This window comes from Scylla paramamosain, chromosome 28, assembly GCF_035594125.1.
Source record: "Scylla paramamosain isolate STU-SP2022 chromosome 28, ASM3559412v1, whole genome shotgun sequence".
Classification (NCBI taxonomy): Eukaryota; Metazoa; Arthropoda; class Malacostraca; order Decapoda; family Portunidae; genus Scylla; species Scylla paramamosain.
Genome location: NC_087178.1, coordinates 14,183,411 through 14,199,295, shown reverse-complemented (window position 1 = coordinate 14,199,295; position 15,885 = coordinate 14,183,411). Strand labels below are relative to the sequence as shown.

Genomic DNA, 15,885 nt, shown 5'->3' with positions numbered 1-15,885 from the left:
CTTCTTGATGTCTCTTATACAGTTAACTTTTTTTTCAGCTTCTTACTGTGTCCCCTTGTAACCTGTGTGTCTACACTTATAAAACATTTTTTTGTCCATATTTTCCATACCATTTATCATTCTATAGATATTTATTAAATCCCCTCTCCCTCTCCTATTTTCAAGGGTAGGAATTTCCAACATTTTTAATCTCTCTTCATAGGTTGACTTACTCAACTCTGAAACCATCTTAGTGACTGCTCTTTGTACTCTTTCTAATTTTATAATATTCTTTGTATGAGGAGACCACACCACTGCTGCATATTCCAATCTTGGTCTTATCATGGAAATCAACAACTTTTTTTTATCATTCCTTCATCCAAATATGTGAATGCCATTTTTACTCTTTTTAACAAATTCGTCATCTCTCCAGTAATTTTATCAATGTGTCTGTCTGGAGTCAAATTTTCAGTAACTGTTACTCCCAAATCCACTTCTTCTTCTGACTTCTTTAACTTCACACCGTCCATCACATAATGATATTGTATTCTTTTCTTACTCTTACTAAACTCCATTACTTTACATTTACTGTAATTGAATTCCATTTTCCAAGATTTACTCCATCTATTTATCTTATTTAAATCATCTTGCAGTACTATACAGTCATTTACATTTACTTCCTTTCTCATCAGCTTAGTATCATCTGTAAATAAGTTCATATAACTATCTATTTCTTCATTTATGTCGTTCACATATATTACAAACATTATTGGTCCCAACACTGATCCCAGTGGGACACGACTAGTTACTTTCAGCCAAGATGAATTTTAGTCTTGCTTTACAGTCCTCATCTCTCTATCATCCAGATAATCCTCCATCCACTCCAGCAGTCTTCCTCCAATTTTTCCACAATTTTTTATCTTCCATAGCATTCTTCATTGTGTTACATTGTCAAATGCTTTCTTCAAGTTTAAGTAGACACCATCCACCCATCCATCTATCTCCTGCACAATGTCGACTACCCTTGAATAAAAGGACAATAAGTTCATGGAGCATGATCTTCCCCTCCTGAATCCAAAGTGACAATTTACCAAAACTTTATCTCTTTCCAAATGTTCCATCCATCTTTCCTTTATTGTTCTTTCACATAGTTTTCCTACAACACTAGTCAAGGACACTGGTTTATAATTTAGTGGGTTTTCCTTATTTCCTCCTGCCGAAACAATAATTTCTCCCAGTGAGGTATAAAGCACTGGATTAGGGGGTGCTGTGAACTTATTATTAAACCCAGTTGTGACCTCACTGAACATTTTTTCCCTTTGTGTCTCACAACACAAAGTGTCTAAAGACAACTCTCTTTCTCCATACAAAACAACAACCACCTAATAACACACACACCCTTCACTCAAAATTTCAAAATTATCATGGTGGCTCCTACACCAGCCTCAGAGTCCCCATTTGGGGAGGGGACCACAAATGTCCCCAGGTCGGACTGTCCTTCTGACAATGACCCTAAGTGTCTTGACACCACCCCATCAACTTTTCTTCATTAACTTCTGCAATATTTGTTGTCTAAGATCTAATTTTCAATCTGTAGAGCACCACCTCTCTTCTTCTAAACCTCATCTTCTTTTCCTCACTGAAACTCAGGTGTCTGAGGCAACTGACAGTAGCCCCTTTTCTGTTCCCTCCTACTTTCTCTATCCTAATTTTTTATCCAAAGCTGGATGTTGCATTTATGTGCGCAACGACTTAACCTGCTCTCGTGCCCACGCTCTTGAATCTTCCGAGTTTTCAACAATCTGGCTACGACTACAGAGTCACTCTCAAACTAAATTTATCTGTGCTGTATACCTTTATCCTTAAAGGTACTTAAAGGTAAACACAGAATGCCTGACTTCTGATCTTTCTAAAATTTCTGATTGGTGCAGAGCAAACTTGGTATTGTTCAATGCCTCAAAAACTCAATTCCTCCATCTATCAACTCGACACAACCTTCCAGACAACTATCCCCTCTTCTTCAATGACACTCAACTGTCCCCCTTTTCTACACTGAACATCCTCGGTCTGTCCTTTACTTATAATCTGAATTGGAAACTTCACATCTCATCTCTAGCTAAAACAGCTTCTATGAAGTTAGGTGTTTTGAGACATCTCTGCCAGTTTTTCTCACCCCCCCAGCTGCTAACTCTGTACAAGGGCCTTATCCGTCCATGTATGGAGTACACTTCACATGTCTGGGGGGGTTCCACTCATACTGCTCTACTAGTCAGGGTGGAATCAAAAGCTTTTTGTCTCATCAACTCCTCTCCCCTAACTGACTGTCTTCAGCCTCTCTCTCACCGCTGCAATGTTGCATATCTAGCTGTCTTTTACTGCTATTTTCATGCTAACTGCTCTTCTGATCTTGCTATCTGCATGCCTCCCCTCCTCCCATGGCCTCACTGCACAAGACTTTCTTCTTTCTCTCACCCCTATTCTGTCCACCTCTCTAACGCAAGAGTTAACCAGTATTCTCAATCATTCATCCCTTTCTCTGGTAAACTCCGGAACTCCCTGCCTGCTTCTGTATTTCCACCTTCCTATGACTTGAATTCCTTCAAGAGGGAGGTTTCAAGACACTTATTCATCAATTTTTGACCACTGCTTTGACCCTTTTATGGGACTGGCATTTCAGTGGGCATATTTTTTATTGGATTTTTATTGCCCTTGGCCAGTGTCCTTCCTACATAAAAAAAAAAAAAAATCTATTATATCTTTCATAGTTTCTTCTCTTCATTCTTATTATCTCAGTGTACTTGTTTCTAACATCAATATATTCCTCCCATCTGCTCTCAGTTTTCTTCTTCTTCCATCTATTCCAAGCATTTAGCTTACAATTTCTAGCCTCTGCATTTTGTATTGAACCATTCTTTACCCTTTCTACATCTCACTCCTCCTCTAGTTACAAATTTCTCCACAGCAGAATTGTATATCCTTATAAATTCATCCCATTTTTTCTGAACATCTTCTGCATCTTCAAAGTCTTTCCAGTCCATGGCAACAAAGCACTTTCTTAATTTTTCAAATTCAGCTTTATTTAAATCTTTTCACCTTATAATTTTCATCAATGATTACATTTTCATTTTTCAAATTAAATTCCATCAACACATGATCACTTTTATGTAGAGGGCTATCAAAGTGTATAATTTCAATAATTTCCATGCCCTTGGTAAACACTAAATAAAGTCTTGATGGTTTATCTCTTCCACTAAATCTGGTATCACAATCAACCCTTCGAGTCATCAAGTTTTTTCACCGCCCAATTTAATAGTCTATTACTCCATGAATTCTCACTTCCAGTAGTTGTCATGTCTCCCAATTTATCTCCTTACAGTTAAAATCACCAACAATAACCATATCACTACTTCCCATCACTACCTTTTCAAGACCTTTTAACACATCTACCAACATTTCTTTGTGCTCTTCTTTTCACCAAGCATTGGTCATAGGTGGCACATACACTCCTGCATAGTTCATTATCCTTCCATTTCCACTTCTAATCATCACTTGTAGAATTTCAGACTTGTCTTCACTTTTTATCACTTTCTCCACTTTAACACATTTTTTAGTCAGAATGATCAATCCCCCTCCCTTGTCACTTCTGTTTTTCATCCATATATCATATTTATCAACTCCAATGTCAGAAGAAGCAGACAGCAAGTCATGGAAATTTCTGCAAAACAGTTCTGTCTGGCAGGTTGACATGTGAAACATCAGTGTTTCTATTTTATACTGTAATATAGAGAAGCCCTGTAAACTCCATCTCCAGTGCCAGAACACTAAAGTTTTGGATTGATCCTATAACTTAAAGAGGCACCCTAGATTTACTTCCTTTAAAATCCATAACCCACTGTATCATAGGGTAGCTACATAAACCTCCTCCTTTACCATGCCAAATATAAAAGTTTATGTTACACTCTGTGATAAAGAGGCTACAGAAATCCCCTTCCCATAAAGTGTGTAAACAGTAAAGCTGCTGATCAACACTAATGAAGAGGGTACATAAACCCCTCCCTGTATCAGAGTGTGTTCCATAAAAACCCCTGTAAACTCCTCATATTACAGAGCTAAAAAGCAGAGATTCTGATGTATGCTGTGATAAAGAGGTTCCATAAAACCTTTTTCCAACAGTGCCAGAGTATGGAAGGGTCATCCTGAAGAGCACAGTGCCAAGAACCACCCTTCTCACTCTACACCATCTACGAGCCATCTGTCAGCTGGATGAGCGCCTGCGTTCCCTCTCTGAGTTTCAACCAATTTGTGAAACATGGAGTCCTGGCCGGTGCTGTCCCTCTTGGTCATTGCCCAACTATGTGGCACTTCTCTCCAACCGCTCCTCCTGTCACCAAATTGTGGTAAACTATTAGAACCCTTACCCTGACTGTGTTAACCATTTGACTGACCCTGCCTATGTTAACCCTTTGACTGCTAGAGCCTTTTTTCTGCTGTACTGCAAGTTTAGATTATAATTTCAAAATGCACCACTGGCAGTAAAGTGACTGATCAAGTGATTTAAACTTTTTAGTTCATCTTGTTTTCTCATTAGTGAAAATTGTCAAGAGTTTCTTAAAGTAAAATGTCATACTGTCACTAGCAGTCATAAGATTAATCACCATTGTAAAACTTCAAGCATAACCTGCCATGCATTATATACATTCACAGCAAGAGGATGTGGATAAGGTGCATCATCTTCTGCGTTGGTGCTCTCGTCATCTGGATCTGCAGCTAGAGAGGGGCTGTCGAGGGCCAAATGGGTGTAGCCAAGTGCCCAAGGAGTGCCTGATGCATGATGCCGTGTACACCATCCTCCACTACCTGATTGATGCAGCTTTCCTTAATCCAGAGGTGAGATATTACTTCCCCATAACATCCTACCCCTCATGCTCCTCCCTCTCTTCCTCATCTTTTCATGTCTCCTAATTAGTTAAACTCAAAGGAGTTAAATTCTTCCTCATACCTTCCTCTTCCTTTTCCCCACCCCTAGTATTGCTTACAACTACAAGTACTAGTATTTGAGGTGTCTGTCACATGTTGCCTCTTCAAAGGTTTGCTTCATGAGGCTCACATTGTGTAGTGCTGTATCTCCCCCTCCTCATGGCCTACACACACACACACACACACACACACACACACACACACACACACACACACACACACACACACACACACACACACACACACACACACACACACACACACACACACACACACACACACACACACACACACACACACACACATAGTCCTTTGCAGTTTCCTGCAAAGGACTGCAGGAATCTGGAACGAGCTGCCAAAAGAAGTAGTAAACTCAATGATTTTAAGGAAAAACTGGATAAGAGTAGATATCGAGGTGGGACACCACAAGCTTAGACTCCTCCTGTAAACCACAACTGAGTAAACACACACACACACACACACACACACACACACACACACACACACACACACACACACACACACACACACACACACACACACACACACACACACACACACACACACACACACACACACACACACTAGTTGCCTGCATCCCCCACCCTGCAGTTGCCACTTGTCACCAAGACAAGTTACTTCTGCAATCAGTGTTTCCCTTCACTCTTCCTTCCATTACCACCATCACTAAGAACCATCAGCAACACAAGCCACTTATACATATAGTTACCATCCTCTACCATCACATCAAGTAACATTGGTCCTTCTGTAGCTACTGTAACCTTCCACCACCACCACCACCACCACCACCACCACCACCACCACCACCACCACCACCACCACCACCACTACTACTACTACTACTACTACTACTACTACTACTACTACTACTACTACTACTACTACTACTACTACTACTACTACCACTACTACTACTACTACTGCTACTGCTACTACTACTACTACTACTACTACTAACACCACCACCACCACCACCACCACCACCACCACCACCACCACCACCACCATGTAGAACCCCCTTTGGTTCCAGGTGCCCGACCCTGATCACCCAGAACCCTTCAGGCTGTCAGAACCTCACCACAAACACCAGAAGCAGAAGTTGGAGGAGAGACTGAGCTTCACTGCACTGTTTTTGCCCATCGCGCGAGGTTCTCAGGCTCTTCCTTACTTTGAGGCTTTGCAGCAGTTGGACCTCACCCTCGATAATGTGACTGTGACAGCTGTGGACCTTGGTATGCTTCCTTCTCCCTCCTTTCCTCCCTCCCTAGCCTCAGCAGTAGCCTCATCCATCCATTAGCTCCTAGAAATCTTGAATGTACAAGTAGTCACTGTATATTGCAGTTGCATGTTAAGGTGGACATTCTAAGTTACATTATCCTCAGACTTGATATTGGGTGTTACAGTTTGACAGTGTTAATGATGACAAATTGGTATATGGTTAAGGTCAGTATTGTACTTTCATACAATATCCATCTCAGAACAGATGTACTGAGGATTACTATTGCATTAATATTTTGAGGTAATAGTACAGGAAATTATATGAATGATATTACATAGTTACATCAGTATAGAAGAAATCTAATTCATCTTCTCTTTTTGTTTTATTTCTCCTCCTCCTCCTCCTCCTCCTCCTCCTCCTCCTCCTCCTCCTCCTCCTCCTCCTCCTCCTCCTCCTCCTCCTCCTCCTCCTCCTCCTCCTCCTCCTCCTCCTCCTCCTCCTCCTCCTCCTCCTTCTCCTCCTCCTCCTTGCTCTATTCTCCATGTCCTGTTTCTCTGCTTCTTCATACTTTACCTCTTCTTTTATCATCTATCCCTCACCTTCTATGCCTTCTCTCTGTTGCTTTCTTTCCTTTCTCTCAAAATCCCTGTGACTTATTTCATCCCCTCCTGATATTCCTATCTGCTGTCCCTCTTTGGCCCATACAGGTCTGAAGTACGCTCTCTTTGACAAACTGTTGCTGGCAAACTCCTACCTGCTGGGTGTTGGTGGTGGAGTGGTGTTGTTCCTCATGTGGTGCTACACTGGCTCCCTCTTCATCACCCTCATCACTATCACCACTGTCGCCTGTGCCCTCATCATTGCTTACTTCATGTATATCTTCATCTACGAGATTGCCGTCTTCCCCTACATGAATGTGCTCACAACGGTCATCGCTGTCGGTGAGGCATCTTATGTTTTCTGTTGTGTCTCGTGTGTTTCCTGTTCTTCATTCGGGGTTCCCGGTTCATAAAGTACTGCAGGAAGTTGGACTTGTTGTCTTATTTTGTTTTTCATTCCTCTCTCTCTCTCTCTCTCTCTCTCTCTCTCTCTCTCTCTCTCTCTCTCTCTCTCTCTCTCTCTCTCTCTCTCTCTCTCTCTCTCTCTCTCTCTCTCTCTCTCTCTCTCTCTCTCTCTCTCTCTCTCTCTCTCTCTCTCTCTCTCTCTCTCTCTCTCTCTCTCTCTCTCTCTCTCTCTCTCTCTCTCTCTCTCTCTCTCTCTCTCTCTCTCTCTCTCTCTCTCTCTCTCTCTCTCTCTCTCTCTCTCTCTCTCTCTCTCTCTGTTTGGTGTTCATATTCTTGCTTCTTTTACTGTGGTTCATAGGATGCTGTAGGAAATGGGGATGTTTTCTAATTTGGTCTTGTGTCTTTTTTTTTTTTTTTTTTTTTTTTTTCATAACATTTTGCAGGAACTAGCACATGTTTTTTTTTTCATTTTTTTTTTTCCAGTCATGTATCTTTGTCATAAGATTCAACCAGATTTTGTCATGTTTTTTATTTTTTTTATTTCTTCTCTGTAGTCTATAAGATGCTGCAAGAAGTGAGGTACTTATGAATTTTCTGTTTGATTTTGTTTGTTTTTTAAAATTTGTATTTCATCTCTATAGCCTGTAAGGTGTTCTAGTCTAGGAAATAGGACATAGTGTTGCTCTGCAATAGCTGGAAATGTAATCATGTAGTTATGTATCCCAGATGTCAATGCCTACTCTGGAACCCTTATGTGGCCACTCTGTTAAGGATATCTGGATCCCTGACTCTTAATTGATTGGTTGAGTATAAATTTGTACAGAAAATATATCCTTTTGATACATCCATGTATCCTTCATTATTTATCTTGTTTTATGTTACTTTTTACACAACATTTTTATTATTTTTTTTAATGACCTGATTATCCTTTACCATTAGGCTTTAAATGGAGAGTTACTTTTATTTATATTCTAGAGGTATTTGTGGTTTAGTTTATATTCTTTTTATGGTAGTGGTGCCATATGACCCTGTTTTTTGCAGCATCAAGTACCCAGTCATTCAGCCAGTCATTGCTGTGTGACATGCCAGGGTGCACTGCTCATGTTCACTGTTCACAATAATAATAGAAGCCAAAAACTTTCCCCAGGCATAGGTGCGGATGACACCTTTGTGTACTGCCGAGTGTGGACACTGGCCAAGCAGGACAAGAACACAGGCACAATGGTCAAGCTTGTGGCTGACACCTTCCACCATGCTGCTGCCTCCATTGCCGTCACCTCCCTCACTACTGCTGCTGCCTTTCTTGCTTCCTGTGTCTCCCACATCACTGCTATCCGCTGCTTCAGGTGTGTGTGTGTGTGTGTGTGTGTGTATGTGTGTGTTGACTTAATGAACTGTATTCTTAAATATTTTGGTGTCTTATTTTTATTGTAGAAGTTATTTGGATTTTGTGTGTTTTTACAGTATGAGTAATAGACAAAGATTTTGGACATTAATTGCCAAAAATAATCTGAGACTAACTAGTTATCTCAGCAGCCATAAAAAAAAATTGTCCTAATGAGAGTCCAAAGCATTTAAAAATTCATGCTGCCAACCAATGTGCTGGCCTATGTACACATCGAGACCTTCTTGACAGTGATCACCTCCGTCTCTTATGTGTATGCCACGCTCTTCTACCTCCCTCTGCTGCGCATCTTTGGCCCAGAGTCTGGCTGTGGCCAGCTTTCTTGCCCCAAGCTGTGCTTATGCTCTTGTTGTACCCCAAGCAATGGAGAAAGTTCAAGTTTAATCATAATGACTCTTTTAAACTATATGCATAGTATATGTTGTTGAATATACTATGCATATTTGAAGTGCAAATGAATAGAGACTACTGTAGTTATAAGGAAACTTTTCTTTACACTGCAGCATCTTTGCGGGGACAGTGGTGTTGGCCAACTTGCTGCTGATGCTGACCTGGGTACCAGCCTGTGTGGTGGTGGCTGAGCGCTGGGGGGCTTCCACCTGCTGCCTGTGTGTGCCCCCTGCTCCTGTTTACGCCCCACAGCTGCCGCCCCGCTGCTCTGTGTTGTGCTCACTTCCCCTCAGGCTTTGCTATTTCTTTGCTGAGTCTGCTCGTGTGTTCTTTGAGAAGGTGTTGCCTTGGGTGGTGATCAAGCTGAGATACCTATGGGTGGTAATACTAGGCAGCTTGGCAGTGTGCAGTGCTCTTGTTGTCTTCTATTACCCCGGCCTGCAGCTCCCAGACTCGCAGGAGTTCCAGCTTTTCTCTCGCGATCATGTATTTGAGCAATATGACCTAAAATACAAGTACAAATTCTGGTTTGAACGCAACCTTCGGAAAGATGTGGTCAACCGCCTGCCAGTGAGAGTGGTGTGGGGCATCCAGCCGGTGGACAACGGAGACCACCTCAACCCTGCCTCCAAAGGTTCCCTGGTGTTTGATGAGGAGTTTGATATGGCCCACCCAGAGTCTCAGGAGTGGCTGCATGGCTTCTGCCGGGAGCTGCGTAACCAGAGTTTCTATTTGCCCACCCTGGGACCCCTCCTGCCCCACTGCTTCATTGACACCTTCAAGCTGTGGATGGAAGGACGAAAGTGTCAAGACCCCATCAATGGGGTGAACCGCTATCCATGCTGCAAGGACTCGGCCTTCCCTTACTCCCGGTACGTGTTTGACAAGTGCATCCACAAGGGCATCAAGGCTCTTTACCAGACCCCACGGGAGTATTTCATTCCTGGTGTAGCCGGGCCAAAGTTCAGCCGGGACACGGGCAAGGTGGTGGCAGTGGTGGTGGAGTATGATAGTAACATTCTGTGGTCTCTCTCCTACACTGCCATGCAGGAGTTCTTTCAAAAGGTGAGTGATAACATTTTATCTTATTACAGGATGTTGTCTTGTCATATCTAAACTGTGTATATATTATTGTGCAAATGTAGCAAGTTGATTTATGCCCTTCTTATAACTATGATGCAAGAAAACAGGTACAATAAGTAATATTAGCCCACTAATGGACATCTTCCTGCAGGTTGACTCTTGGGTGCAGGCCCAGATGAAGGAGGCACCATATGGAATGCGAGGCGGCTGGTTCACCTCCTATCTGGAGTTCTATGATGTGCAGCACTCCTTGTCTGTGGGGACAGGTGTGGCAGTGGCTGTGGCAGTAGGGGTGAGCCTGGCTGTGCTGGTGTTCACCACTCTCAATGTGGTGGTGAGTCTGCTGGCAGTGGTGAGTGTGGGCGCCATCATCTTAGTAACTCTGGCATCCCTGGTGCTGCTGGGCTGGCGGCTCAATGTGCTGGAGAGCGTGACAGTTAGTGTGGCCATTGGCCTGGCTGTAGACCTCACCCTGCACTATGGTGTAGCCTACAGACTCTCCCCTGAGGCTGAGCGTGAGGCAGCTGTCACGTGGGCCATCAGTCGCCTGGGTAGTCCAGTGTTCATGGCTGCTGCCACCTCCCTGGCTGCCGGAGTGGCCATGCTGCCAGCCAGTGTGCTGGCCTATGTACACATCGGGACCTTCTTGACAGTGATCACCTCCGTCTCTTATGTGTATGCCACGCTCTTCTACCTCCCTCTGCTGCGCATCTTTGGGCCAGAGTCTGGCTGTGGCCAGCTTTCTTGCCCCAAGCTGTGCTTATGCTCTTGTTGTACCCCGAGCAATCAGCAACATGTGGACAAGACAGTGTACCAACAAGCCTACATGAGTGAATCCACGCTGTCCACTTCCAGCACATCCTGCCCACCACCCCAGACTCACCCGTCCTCGGACACCCACGAGCTGGAGCCACTGACGGCCATGAGGCTCGCTGGTCGAGCCCGGATGGTGCACACGCCTGCCCGGCACAAGGTGGGGCTGGCTGAGCCAGCTGCCCCGTCTGAAGCTGTTGCCAATCACACCACACCCCACCCTGAGGTTGGAGCGTCCTCTGAGATTGGACGCGCTGCCCGGTCTGGGTCTTTATCTTCCTCTGTCAGTGGTCGAGACCATTCGACCTTCATCCCCCGCAAGGTGTCCCTGCCCTCACCTGGAGGAGCAGTGAGTGAGGGAGGAGAACCCTCCCCCAGGCACAGTGTGGCTCCAGCCTCCTCAGCCACCACCATCCTTTACTCTGAGCCAGATACTGACTATGGCCAACAGAACCACCACCCTCAGGATGGTAGTGTGGCTCTGGGGCCAGCCATGCTGGAGGCTGGGGCTGTGGTGGCATGAGAGGGCTGGGGAAGGTGGTGCTAGGTTGAGGCTGTCATTGTGATAACATGTTGCTCATTTCTCTTGTGTTGTGGTATGGTGGTGTGTTGGCAAGGAAAGCTCTGCCTTGAGGGGGCAGTTGTACCAGCCATGGTGCGGCTGGTGATACAAGTGTGTTGTTGCTGCACCAGGCAGGTATGTAACACTTGGTATCATATATACATAGATATAGAGGTATTATATACACATGTTTGATGTTGTTGTAGAATGTGTGTGTGTGTGTGTGTGTATATATGCAAATGTGTGTATGTATGTGTGTGTTTGTGTGTGTGTGTGTGTGTGTGTGTGTGTGTTAAGGCTTATGAATGAAGAACAAAAATATTTAGTTTTGTGAATTGTTAAAAATATTGAATTTCATTAGTGATGAAGAAGGCTTTTATATCATCATATAAAACAATCAGTTGTTATAACTTTTATGAAAAAAGCAGCATTCTGTATTTGTAGATACCAGTGCAGTCCTATAATTTTTAAAACCAGCACTTACGATATTAGAATTAAGTTTGATAACAATATTTTTAAGAGTTTATTTATTAATTTATTCATATATTTCACTGAGTGGTTGGCATCAGTTTTCCTAGCAGGACATTTGCCTCCAAGGTTAGCTGAGCACATTTGTAGAGCCACTTGTCAAGCCAGTAATTGTGTCCTGTCTCAGTAGCTCACTTATCTGCCTGCCTTGTGCACTGCTTCATTGGAACCTTGGCGTTTCCCTGGCCCCTCGCAGCCAGATGGAAGTAGTGTTGACGCAACGCATAACGACCAAGTTTTAAAGTGACTTATTGTGTACCTGTGTTGTTGTTACTGTTTTGGTGTGCTGAAGTGAGTTGACAATGTGTTGTTTAGAGTGACAGCTTTTTTTAAATGTGGTGATGTTGCATAGTGCATTTTTTTACAGAATAGTAACTCCTTGATCAGCATTTTTCTTATTATTTGCAAGTCATGACCTAAAGACCCACAAGAGCTGCCAAGACTTAACCTGGAGGTGTGTTTATGGTGGATAAGTTTTGTCAATTTCCAAAAAGATGAAGATATATATATATATATATATATATATATATATATATATATATATATATATATATATATATATATATATATATATATATATATATATATATATATATATATATATATATATATATATAAAAATTTAAACATGGTCAACATAAAGCAAGGAGTTACTGCTTTACCAGATTGATATTCATGCATAATGACCAGCACAGCATTGCACAGCTTCAAGTCTGCACAACACAGCTCCACAATGCATCAAGGATATTGTGCACAACACCACACAGCACCAGACCATCCAACAAAACCACAAGACTCCAGTCAGTCGTATGCCAGCAAGAGCTGTGGCACCATGATACAGTGCACAGTGATGCTTATTTGACCGTGATCTGATCTGACCTGACCTGACCTCAGCATTATAAGCAGGAGGTCATACAAGTATCCTGGGACCACTATATGTAGCCCAGTCACTTATGCACCAAGATTTCTTGATTGTTTGTGTCAGACTGAAGTGTAAAAGATAGTTTCTTTGTAAGACTTCTGCCAGCAGCCTGTGTGTCCCAAGGCAGCGCTGAGCTCACCTGGGCCAGCGGGACAAGAGCGTTGGAGGCGGTGGAGTGTTCTGGAGGTCTGCTCTTTGTTGACAGTGATGTGATCATTTTGCTTGTGTCCTTCAGGAAATGTATAGTGCAGTATATCTCATGAGATACATGTACATGACCCCCACAACCCCTTGCCTGCTGCCCACTACAACAACTCTCATCAGACTACATTACCCCTTGGCTCATTAGGAACCATCTACAGGAGATAGGTAACTATTTTGCTTGAGAGCAAATCTTAAATGATCTTCCATAAATATTTTTGAGCTTCGCTCACACAGTAAAGCCCCAGTGTAGAAAATAAAAACAAAAATAGGGTGTGCTGGTGCCACATTGAAACCCACTGTATTACTTATTATACATTTGCAATCATTGTTCATAAGTTGGAAACCTTTGATGTAAACACAGAAGGAAAGATTCACTTTGATGGTAATGGCGAGTATATCAAAGAACAAAAACTTACACAAAATAGAATGTGTATAGTCACAGGTGGAATGTTTGGACTTCACTGTGAATTTGCTTCTCATTTAAATTTTTAATTGAAATTTGGGTCTCTCTCTCTCTCTCTCTCTCTCTCTCTCTCTCTCTCTCTCTCTCTCTCTCTCTCTCTCTCTCTCTCTCTCTCTCTCTCTCTCTCTCTCTCTCTCTCTCTCTCTCAGTTCAGATGTATAGGTAGGAAAGACATGGTTTTGCCACAGTAAACTTTGTAAATAATTATGGAAAAACTAGAAAAGTGCAAGACCAAGCACACACACACACACACACAATATATATATATATATATATATATATATATATATATATATATATATATATATATATATATATATATATATATATATATATATATATATATATATATATATATATATATATATATATATATATATATATATATATATATATATATATATATATATATATACACACACACACACACACACACACACACACACACTGTCACTGGTGCACTCCTTAGAACAGAATTATAAACAGATTTTAATATTGAGTACTTGTGGAGGAGTTGTCACCTACAATACACTGAGGGCTTTACTGTTTTCATTCATTGTACAAGTGAGTGAATGCTCATTTCAGCGAAGAACACTTGATCTGTTTTCAGTGGTCTTCGGAGAACAAGAGACGCACAGAATCTTTGCTAGAACAACACCCTTTCTACCTTTCTCATACACAAGCATTTTGTACCCTTACTTGACCCCATCCCTTCCCTTCCTTTTTTTCCTTCCTCCTCATCCTGCGCAGGCGAAGGATGGGGTTTGCTTACTCCTCTTAGACAGTTAAGCTGAAGTGACAGACTTACATTGCTGAGTGACATGCTGAGTTGCTTGGCATTTGTGACTAGAAGTGTACATTTTGAGTGTGAGGTTCACTTATTGAGTTGTGTTGTGTGTAAGTGATTTCAAAGAGAAGGTTGGGTGTGCACAGGGATTGGTCAGGTAGTTTATTTTTAAGTTAAAATTTTTAGTACTTAAAAGGTTAGAATCTCAAATGTTTTATATTTTTCAAAAGTTATAGTTGTTGCTGTATCTTATCAGAAGCAATTTAAGAATCTTAAGAAAGAATTATATCCGATTTGAGGGAAGAATGATAATTAGATAAGTGCATTCATATAAGTTGAGTGAATTTCATTGTTATGCATAAGCATGACCTGCAAGTCTGGCTTTTAATCAGTCAGCCACCAGCCACCACAGGAAATGTCAAGTGTGGCAACAAGACCTGTAGTACAATAACTCATAGACAAATCAGGTTCTCAGAATTTAAGAAGCCCAGGTTCATTTTACAGCATAAGCTACATACAAGTTCATATTTAAACAATCATATGGTTATACTCCTTTGATGGCCAGTGCAATGCCATGAATTACAGTGAAGCATAAAAGCACTTAGAAGGCACTCTTGGAGAGCTTTCTAATATACTGACAGAGACAAGAAACCATACTGTTATGTCTCTAACTTCTGTATCATTGGGTCAACATGAGACACTGCAAGCTTTATGCACTCAATGTATTACTCTTAATGGGGGGCATGATTCTTTTCATAAGTTAGTATTTTGGGTGAAAGGAAAGACTGGCTGTGTTGGTGGAAGGAGAGGCTTATAAGAGGCTGCAACTTTTTTCTTGTGGCCTGTATGTGGGTGAAGGGAGAGGTCTATCAAAGGGCTGGGTGTGTGTGGAGGAAGGGAGAGGTTAAGTACTGGTCGGAGCTTTCCCTTGTGGCTTGTGTGTGAGTGAAGGAGAGATTTATCATTGGGATATGTTTTGTATAAGGAAGAGACTTATCAGAGACTAGTTGTCCTTTATGAGTTGTTTTGGGGAGTGTGGTGGATAGGCTTATCAGAGGCTGCAGCTGTGTAGGGGTGACAGTGAGGTTTATCAGAGGCTGCTGCTGTGTAGGGGTGATGGAGAGGCTTATCACAGGCTGCAGCTGTGTAGGGGTGACAGAGAGGCTTATCAGAGGCTGCAGCTGTGTAGGGGTGACAGAGAGGCTTATCAGAGGCTGCAGCTGTGGACAGGTGACAGAGAGGCTTATCAGAGGCTGCAGCTGTGGACAGGTGGCAGAGAGGCTTATTAGAGACTGCAGCTGTGGACAGGTGACAGAGAGGCTTATCAGAGGCTGCAGCTGTGGACAGGTGGCAGAGAAGCTTATCAGAGGCTGCAGCTGTGTAGCTGTGTAGGGAAGAGGCTTATCAGAGGCTGCAGCTGTGGATGGGCAGTGGAGAGGCTTATCAGAGGCTGCAGCTGTGGACGGGTGATGAAGAGGCTTATCAGAGGCTGCAGCTGTGGACGGGTGGTGGAGAGGCTTATCATTCT

The 15,885-nt window shown here is 42.5% G+C and overlaps 1 protein-coding gene across 3 annotated transcripts in view; it reads left to right on the top strand.

Moving 5' to 3' along the window:
* LOC135114970 (protein dispatched-like) overlaps positions 1–12,367 on the top strand; it is a 40,413-nt gene extending 28,046 nt beyond the window's left edge. For all 3 annotated transcript variants that reach the window (XM_064031299.1, XM_064031297.1, XM_064031298.1), the window contains 7 exons: positions 4,153–4,376; positions 4,684–4,866; positions 6,008–6,209; positions 6,904–7,137; positions 8,348–8,546; positions 9,109–10,060; positions 10,230–12,367. In XM_064031299.1, the coding sequence (XP_063887369.1) occupies positions 4,153–4,376; positions 4,684–4,866; positions 6,008–6,209; positions 6,904–7,137; positions 8,348–8,546; positions 9,109–10,060; positions 10,230–11,414 (3,179 nt within the window). In that variant the 3' untranslated portion in view covers positions 11,415–12,367. The remainder of the gene's footprint in view (positions 1–4,152; positions 4,377–4,683; positions 4,867–6,007; positions 6,210–6,903; positions 7,138–8,347; positions 8,547–9,108; positions 10,061–10,229) is intronic.
* The last annotated feature ends 3,518 nt before the right edge of the window (positions 12,368–15,885 follow it).